The 10,121-nt window shown below is 42.1% G+C and overlaps 1 protein-coding gene across 1 annotated transcript in view; it reads right to left on the bottom strand.

The window, feature by feature from the left end:
• Nucleotides 1-3,888: 3,888 nt before the first annotated feature.
• The window catches only part of mogat2 (monoacylglycerol O-acyltransferase 2), an 11,329-nt gene continuing 5,096 nt past the window's right edge, over nucleotides 3,889-10,121 (bottom strand). The window contains exons 3-6 of the mRNA XM_042092991.1: nucleotides 6,798-7,002; nucleotides 6,004-6,178; nucleotides 5,034-5,233; nucleotides 3,889-4,116 (exon numbers count right to left, since the gene is read on the bottom strand). Of these exons, the coding sequence (XP_041948925.1) occupies nucleotides 3,962-4,116; nucleotides 5,034-5,233; nucleotides 6,004-6,178; nucleotides 6,798-7,002 (735 nt within the window). The 3' untranslated portion in view covers nucleotides 3,889-3,961. The remainder of the gene's footprint in view (nucleotides 4,117-5,033; nucleotides 5,234-6,003; nucleotides 6,179-6,797; nucleotides 7,003-10,121) is intronic.

Here is a 10,121-nt window from a genome sequence, read left to right as displayed (position 1 = left end):
TCAGTATACATTTGAGTAGTCAAGTCAAATTTATTTATATAGCGCATTTCATACACATAGGTCATTCATTCTATTGATGAGTAATCAATAGATTTTCAAATTATTCTGTAAACCATTTGCTGAAGATCCCACCATCAGGGCGATTGCAACAGTGGCACGAGGCAGCAAGCCAGCACAATGCCAGGCTGCCAAGGAGAGGGACAGTGGTCAGCAGCTGAACTGATTGTGAAATACTTCCAGCCTCTGCTCCCGTCCAACAACCCCCCCTCACACACACACACACACACACACACACACACACACACACACACACACACACACACACAAACACACACACACACACACACACACACACACATGCACACATGCACACATGCACACACACACACACACCCTGGGTCTCTAGATAGTGTCCGCTGAAGCCTTGACCTTCAAGCCTAAACACTCACTCCCCGAGTGGCCTGTCTCTCACCCCTCCATAGACTCTCACAAGAAGTTTCCAAAAGACTTTTGGCTGCAGGGAGCCATATAACAAACACACCAAGCACTTTTGTGTCCAGTTGGGTGGGTGGCCTATATCAGGCTACGTGTGAATGTTTGCAGCATTTTGATGGTGACAGTGCTGACGTTGGATTTGGTTTTGTGGCAACACATCACTGTCATGAACATTCAGTGCGCTGTGGTTGCAACACGACTCAGGCTGAGATGTCAGAAACTGGTCTTGTGAAACCCGTGAACGCACAGCCGTGTGAAAGTGCTCTGGGGAGCTACTAGTCACACGGAGGTCAGATCATCAGCTCCAGTCAGAGACCTAGGCCATTGGAGATGACCTCTGCTGAAATCACTGATCTGACCGCCATTGATGATGTGTCGTTGAGACGTGTAATAAGATAAGGTTCTCAGGTGCAGTTGTTTCCCAGCCAAAGAGCTGGTCAGTCGCTGCCGACGCATGAGGAAATGCTTTCTGTCTAGACAGCCAGTGCCAGCGGCTGTCCCCATCTGTGCCCATCTCTAATTATTACAGTATTACAGACCTTGGTCAAGGCCAAAGGCTCTCCTTTGCTAAAGTATCTTGATCATGATGAAACTGAATAGAATGCCAAACTAAACATTTAGTTTGGACCTTGCTTTGGTGATCTCATGCCACTCTGATATGCATATGTTTACATACACAAAAATCTTTTTTTTATGTTAACACATGTGCAAATGCAATTTTATAGTCTTATTTATACTCTGTAATGAAGTTTTCATGAGTGCTTTTTGCTCCATGTCTTTTCTTGGTGAGAAACAAGGACACGTTCTAATGGAGCTTCTAATGAGATTACACAACGTTGTTTTTTTATTCCAGGTGCAGTAGTGATGTGCTTAATGAGCTCAGAGTGCATGCCATACAAGGCACAACGCACACACATACACACACACACACACACACACCACACTCATACACTCATGGACACACACCTACACACAAACACACACACACACACACTCTCATACACACACACACACACACATACACACACACACACACACACACACACCACACTCATACACTCATGGACACACACCTACACACAAACACACACACACACACACACTCTCATACACACACACACACACACACACTCACACACACACACAAACACACACACGCGCACACAGACATGGCAGTCATCCATGGGAACATAATGGGATGTACACATCCTCCATCCTCCATGTGTGCATGCGTGCACAAATGTGAGCGCGCGCACACACACACACACACACACACACACACACACACACACACACACACACACACACACACACTGCCACCAGAACACCAGCAGCAGTATGTACACACAGCATTCTGTTTTCAGACCACAGAATTAATGACAGGTTTTGTCAGTATATCATTAACACAATGCATTCAATTTGATTGTAATAGGTGAAGCAACGTTTTGTAAATCTCTTTATTAAGACTGCAACTGGGACCGTGGAATCACCCATTTTCTTTCCCACCTTGGGGCACCTCTGATTCATGTTCACTGAAATTCCCCTAAAACCAGAGCTCCACAAGTCCCTTATGCACCAGAGGGATTTTTGCAGTTCCTAGAACATAATGGTCAATTTTTCTCTGACCGCAGTTCCTATAACTTTATCAGCTCCTTCCTCAGAGCAAGGTCTTTTCCCTTTGCATAGGAACCCTTAATTCTAATATGTGTGACTGTGCTCTTCACATTTGGAAACAGGCTGACTTAATTTCTGATTATGTTAAATCTTCCTAAATCTCACTGGAAACTTCAGTATTTTTACCATGGATTCCCAGTTCATAGAGCTCTAATCTTAGTTCAGTCCAGAGATAATCTTAGTGATTGCATAATAATTGTGTAAAACTGACAAAATAAGAGCAAAACTACAAATGTAGAGATGAATCCCTGTAATGTTCTGTAGGCTATATTGTTATTGTTCCTCAAAGCAATGACCTTCTTAACAATGGTGAAGAGTTCCATGGTGACGTGGTGCCATGAGTGGGACACATTGGTTTCTGTGAGGTCTCAGAATAGCCGTGTCAGGGTCCGTGTCTGAGGTTATGGCATTTTCCTATCGTCTGCCAGGCTGACCGTTTGGCAATCATGAGGGGCAGTATTATAGGGCACTAACACACCCGTAACAAGCCCCCCAATACGCCCACCTGCATTTTTGACACTGTGTAGCCTTTCTCTCTCTCTTTCTCTTTCTGACTCTATCCTCCTCTTCATCTCCTCTCTCTTTCTCTCTATCTCTCCATCACTTTCTCTCTGCCTTCAGCACTCTCTCTATCTCCCTCCCCTCAACAGTGTCTGTCTGCCTGCCATCTCTCTCTCTCTCTCTCCTCATGACCAGAGAGAGCTGAAACACTGCTGTGTGACTAGGACACTGGCCAGTCATGCAAGAGATGCCAGACGACTGGTTTGGAAATTGACGACCTTTGCCGGTAATAAAAAAAATGTCTTTCGAAATGATGCTGGCAGACTTATCAAGGTCTAACTCTCTATCAGAATGGACAGAGTGGACAGAGTGACAAAGATAGTCTGGGTTGAGTACATTTATTTCTTTGTCAATATCACATAAGAGGTAATTTCATCATTACACTATTGAATTCTGTACAATGATCATCAATGTTAATCGTACAATGTACATTTGTAATATATTATTAATACAATTAGTAGGGTTTTTGTTGTGAGTACTACTTTTTCACAGTTTAGTTTAAACTCCACTTGACAATACAGCTTAATGAAATAGGGCAAGATTCCAATTCATTTGTACTATATTTTCTTTATATAATGACACAAAATTCTGTCTTTATTTGTTTGTGGGAAGTACTTCAACAGATTATTTAAGTTTGATTAACATGCAGTCAACATACTCTCCTGACAGATGTTAGTGGGATTAGGCTCAGAATGTAAGGCCAAGAGCCACATTTCTTAAGATAACATTTTATTTTATTTAAAAGATCACAGCAAATGTTAAGATGAGCTTTTAAAAACCTGCTCAGAATTTCTAACATCTGTCCAGAAAGTGATTTCTTTGAGAAGCAAAACGTCCCAACCTGAGACATATTTGAGACAACTCAAATGTGCTTTAAAAGTAAATATAACTCTCCCATGCATCATAAGGAATACTGGCACTGTCCATGTGTGTCCATGTGTCCATCCATGTCTTTTTATCGTCCCAGTTAGTGAAGTCAGAGCATGAGGTCATCTGCTAGAGTCATATGATCAGGGAATAGTAATTCATCAAACAACGCCGTCGGTATATAAGGATACTAGTGTGTGTGTGTGAGTGTGAGTGTGTGTGTGTGTGTGTGTGTGTGTGTGTGTGTGTGTGTGTGTGTGTGTGAGTGTGTGTGTGTGTGTGTGTGTGTGTGAGTGTGTGTGTGTGTGTGTGTGTGTGTATGTGTGTGTATGTATAGATGTGGAAGAGGGAGGAAGAGTCCGTCTCAGATGAAGCTCAGATGTGTATCCTCAGGCACTCCATATTTGCCCTTGTGCTCCTCAAACAGTTTGCTCAGTTCGTCCATGTAGAGCTGATGAAGAGCATCCAGATCATCGGCCGACGGCTTCTCACACTTCTCCACTCTGATTGGCTTGCCCACTGTCAAAAAGAGACCATGCTGTTAGCATTCACTGCTGTTAGATGCATGCAGGGAAAATGTCTCTCAAATTCTGGCAATAGCTTACTCTCTATATTTCCCATATCTACCACAGTATCTCTGGAACTGTATTAATAGTTGCTTTATGAATATATATATATCAAATGTATGGATATGTAAGAACATTTCAATTACATCATTCAGGACAAAAAGAAAATAAACTTGGAACACACAGCAGGTTTGCCTATACTGTAACTAAGCCAGCTGGCCAGGTTTGGCCAAACGGATTGATCAAGAAATCGCTCAGGGCCCCTGTGATGGCCTGGTTTCAGGTGAACCGATGACCTTCCTTGATCAATGATCCTCACGTTTACTGATATGAAACCCAAGCCCTGGGTCAGCTCCGGGAGCTACTGGCATCTGACCACTGCAGCACTTGTGCAACAATGTGGATCAGTTCCCAGGAGACCAGAGCAAACTTAAATCAAGCTTAAGATAGAACCACTTGTAACAGCAACCAACCAACTGGCAAACACAAACTCAAACACACACACACACCACACACACACACACACACACACACACACACACACACACACACACACACACACACACACACACACACACAGACTCATATTTACACAGATACTTGCAATGCCTCAACATGTGGACACTGGTGTGTGTGCGTGTGTGTCTGTGTGTGTGTGTGTGTGTGTGTGTGTGTGTGTGTGTGTGTGTGTGTGTGTGTGTGTGTGTGCATGCGTCAGTGTCAGAGAGAATTTCTTATTCCACTGCCTGAACATTTCATTCGTTATCACTTGATACGATGGCTGTACTGCACTAGCATCATGAAGATGGTAAACTATGTCTATGTACATGTCTGGTGCTCTTTAGATCATTCTGTACTCTGTCCACTCACCAACTGTATTTATTGGTTTCCTGTATGGCATGAGACCAAAGCTGTACTGGAAGACACCACGTGCGTGGAAAAGAGGTAGAGAGATACCCATGACGCTTTGCAGTCGCTCCTGAATCCACCTTAGCCAGGTGCCTTTGCGATTCTCCACCTGGTCGAAGAGCTCATTCTCGCCGAACGAGTACACTGGCACCAGGTGGGCACTGGAGGAAACACATAGACACGGTAAGGTTGGACTAAATGAAACATCATGTTTGTGCTCAATATTACAGGGTTAGCTATGAGATTGAGGAGGAATTAAGAGACTATTCTCCCAAAATAAGTTGAATAATTAAAATGAGCTGACCATCATCTTCAGCATTAACCACTACATCTGAACAATGTTATTATATGTAATCTTAATTTAGAGTATTATCACCAAGTCATACACTGCCCGGCCAAAAAAAAGGTCACACAATCTAATATTTCGTTGGACTGCCTTTAGCTTTGATTACGGTACGCAATAGCTGTGGCATCATTTCCACAAGCTTCTGCAATGTCACAACATTTATTTTCGTCCAGCATCGCATTAATTTTTCGCCAATATTGATGATGATTGATGACGGGACATTCGGACCGCTGCAGACCAAAGTCTTCTCCAGCATATCCCAAAGATTCTCAATGGGGATTAAGGTCTGGACTCTGTTGTGGCCAATCAATGTGTGAAAATGATGTGTCATGGTCCCTGAACCACTCTTTCACAATTTGAGCCCGATGAATCCTGGCATTGTCATCTTGGAATATGCCCGTGCCATCAGGGAAAATAACCTGGTCATTCAGTATATTCAGGTAGTCAGCTGATATTCTTTGGGCACATAACGTTGCTGAACTACCTGACCAACTGCAGCAACCCCAGATCTATTTGCCTAGTTAAATCCAAGTGGTGACGTTTTTATTTGGCCAGGCAGTGTAAAACAATGTGTTGTTGTCTTACCCATGCTCCATAGCCAGTTTGATGAAGCCCTTCTTCTGGGCCAGTAGCACGCAGTAAGCCCCCGGTCGGGCATCCAAGGCTTCAGGGGCTCCACCCACTGCAATCACCACTGCATTGCCCCCTCCTTTCCGACGCAGCAGGTAGCTGGCACTTTCTTTATCAGAAGGGATTAACCCTGGAACACACAGCAGTCATCTACTTTTTAATTTGGTATATTTTACTTTTGGGCTCCTCTAGCCTTTAATTTAAAGCACAGCGCGTGGGAAGTGGGCAGAGGGGAGTGACCTCTGGTTCCTGTGGGCTCTGAGCCCATAGGTGGTGCAGGACACCAAGGCAGTCATCTATTACAGCCTTATGTCAGTGATTTTGCATGATCCATTTTCCAGTGGCTTCTTCTGGACAAACGAGCAGGCACCTACACCCCACACATACATTGTCGTATGTAAACAGTTCTTTCACCCAATATTACTTGATGATTGACTAATGATCAATCACCTGTTTGTGTCAAAATGTTATGCTACTTTGATTATCATAGACCCTTTCAATCTGTTCCTACAGGATTTCGAACTTTGAAACTTCAAAACTTTGAAAGCCAACACAGATACTGTGAAATGAAAATTTATCTGGATTTAGCTTAATGATCTACAAAATGTTGACTTTAAAACATGTTATTTATATATAATTTTGTATTGTATTAACCATGAAAATAAACATACTGTACTAATGTATCAATACATACATTCTCTCATAGTTTTGGCTCCTGATACACTAAAACAACAGTTATTCATCAGTACCTGCAAACATGATGTAGTCCCTGAAGAATGGGGCACGGAACCACAGGGGCAACATGAGCAGATAGGTGTTCAGTCCTGGGAAAAGCGTGCTGAAGCCAGTGCCCCCAGTGCAGAAGTTAGTGAAGGCCCCGGCCACCAGGATCCCATGGGGATGGAAGCCCAGTATGTAGTTTTGCCTGGAGTCCAGATCAGCTGTCTTAACGAGCTGAAACAGAAGGAACCAAACATCACAGGGCTGCTTTTTAGAGCAGTTTAAAGAGGTGGCCTAAAAGGAAATGGAAATGGTTTTCAAACAGGATTTTTCCACATTTCTACATCCTTCCTTATGGAGAAGTTGGAGGTAGAATTTAAAATCCTGAAATAATCTAGAGAATCTTGAGAATCTAACAGTGCATGGGTGTGCAGATGTTGAGGTGGGGTGGTGGATTGCTAGATGTAGACACCTAGCCTTTGGACACTTTTTCCAGCATGCCTCCAGTCCACAATTTCACTAAATTGTCTGTAGTGCATAAATCTCACCAGTCATTAAAGCCAAAGGCATTAAACCATCCTTTGGCTTTAAAACTATACGGGCCGCAAGGCTCTGAAAATGAATCGTACAGGGTCGATCTATGGGAACCAGCCAAAGGACCCTTTTCACCAAAAAAGTGAAGTTAGCATCCAGCTCTGTTTATAGTTATTTGATTCTTAAATAATACAGTAAAAGCTGTCAAAGTGCTTGTGGATTTCATCATAGACAACAGTGCAGCCATGTTTTTTTGCCTCCATTATCTGCATATGAGGCACTAGATAAACAGGCTTCACGGTTCAGGCCGTGAGGAAGTTGTCAAAGGTTGCTGTACCTTGCGTGCAGCACTGTATAACACGGCAGTGTCAAAAACAGAGCAGTTCAGTGGTTGTTTGTGTGTTGCACAGCGTTTGAGATTAGTAGTTCAAGGCTACAAGGGGCTGCACCCAAAGCTAGGGCTGAACTCCCTGACAAAAACAAACACCAAGCCTGTTTATGCTGATGGGACCTGAGATGAGATGGCGCAGAGCAACAACTCTGACTTTTGGTCAAACATATTCACATTTTAACCTTTTATCTCTCAAACAGAAACTTGAGGGAATATTTTTAAAATGTACTACTGAGTAACAGGAATGGGAATGAATCAGAGCATGAATTAAGTGGAAAATTTAGGGGTTGACTGCTGTTTACAAACACTTTCCAATACAATTCTGTTATCAAACAAAGGTGCCGTGATTAACAGGATTGCTGAATGATTTCAACTAAGAATAAGATTGATATTTGAGTAATAATCATAAATTGATGTATGCAATTATGAGGATTTTATGTTTCCTAACTGTAAGACAAGGGTCAAATTATGCAGACAAAAATATTCTACTATTCCACACCATTCAGTTTAACTGGGTTGTTTTTTGGGTAACATCAGGACTTCAGTGGTTCATCTTACTCTCCATTTGACTAATTTTAAGAACACCGTATATTGTGGGTGTTTTAAACTACATTTGACCAATCTGCCAAGGCAATAGTTCAGTTTCAGTCCAGATAAATTCATACTTTTTCTGTTCTTTGATCCATCTATTTTTGGATACATAATATATGACATAGAGGTTAATCATTAGAACAGCCCTTTTTCAAACACAGAAAGTAGGCTGATCAATCTCCTGTTAGTCTTTCATCAGCTTCTTTAGGCCTTTCCGTGACACTGATTGACCGGAGTTTTGTAAACATGACTTGAGGCTGGTTAATTCCACAATTTCGCCTTGAGTTATCACTAAAACCCAATGTCACAGTACACATCAAAGCACATGAATGGAACCCATTCTATCTGGATGAGGACTGATAATATATTATTTGGAAGAGATCATAGCATTATTCACCATGCTCATCTGGAACAGAGCATACACAACAGGGGAAGTCCATGTCATCAAATGACTCTCATGAGCTCTGAGGTGATGACCAAGAGTTCTTCCGCACTTCAGAGAGCCCTACCACACCGTATTCAAACCCTCTGCTCAATGGTTTGGACACATAGCAAATTTTGTAAAATTCTGTCCATACATAGCACTACAACTGCCACATGTCAAAATCTTAAAATGTGAATATAAGTAAATAAATGTTCATAAGATATTAATAATAAGGGGCATCCAAACATTTCTCATCCCCCCGGGACAAAGCTTTAGCTCCGCCCCTGCTCTGACAGAAGGGTCTTTTCATCACAGACACATGAGCTGCAGTAATGTGTTAATAAAATGTGAATAACAGAACATAGGATGTAACTCATTTCCTCACTGATCCTAATCTTCATCAAGTTCACTGCATCTTCTAGCTAAACTATTCCTACCATAAGACCTGCCCCATGCACTCAGGAGGCCCTGGCCAGAGGGTGTGCGTGGCACGTACATGTGAGGTGGCAGTGTAGCTGATTGTTGATGAGGACGATGGTTGGGGTTCAGTGATGAGATCATCAAATGTCAAATGAATGCATTACACGCCCCAAAGAGAGATGCCTTTCACTGCATCACCTCATCCTCTCTCTCTCTGTCTTCATGGTGCATAGAGTCACATGGTCTCACAGTGTCCTCAAGCAAACTTTTCTTTGAAAAAAAATTACTTTGTTCAAACATAATGTCATTTGTTTTGGTCCTTGACAGTATTAAATTGAAAGAGTCTCCCAGCTGTATCTATAACATTATATTTTTCTAATTTAGTTCAGTTAATCAGAGGTGCTGAGGTAGAGGTATGCTTGAATTATACAAAATTGTGTTATGCTAAGAACATGACAGTGTTAATGCAGCAGGCTACCTCATGGTAACCTCTTTTAAGAGTTGTATGCTTATCTTCACATTTACTTTATATATCTTTGAATTCACTTTGGGTTTCTTCAGGGATTACCCTAACCCCTGACTGATAAGGTGTTATTCATGTAAAAAAAATAATAATAATAATCTGACCTCTCCTCTCTTGGGCTCAGTTAAACAACTGAATCAACAATCTCACTGTCCTTGACCCCTCAGTAAAAAATAAACGATAATGAAGATAACGATATAAGACCTTTAGAAGACTGTTTGCCATCATGTTATCTCTGTTTTTAAATTAAATCGGGGACCGTGGCAGGTTCTGACTGCTGATATGTTGGGTATAGCCTCTTGTAGCACAATTCTCTCTCTCAATTCCCAAACAGTGGGTGTTGATTGTACTGTATGCAGAGTTCAAAAGATCGACAACAAGTCATGAGGGTGTAATATCTACAGACTATCTGATAAGGCAACTGACCGTACCAGTTGTTTCTGTTCACCTCTGATAATAAAACGGAACAG

The sequence above is a fragment of the Alosa sapidissima genome, chromosome 5 (assembly GCF_018492685.1).
Source record: "Alosa sapidissima isolate fAloSap1 chromosome 5, fAloSap1.pri, whole genome shotgun sequence".
In the NCBI taxonomy this organism is placed as follows: Eukaryota; Metazoa; Chordata; class Actinopteri; order Clupeiformes; family Clupeidae; genus Alosa; species Alosa sapidissima.
This window is presented reverse-complemented; position numbering and strand designations above follow the sequence as displayed.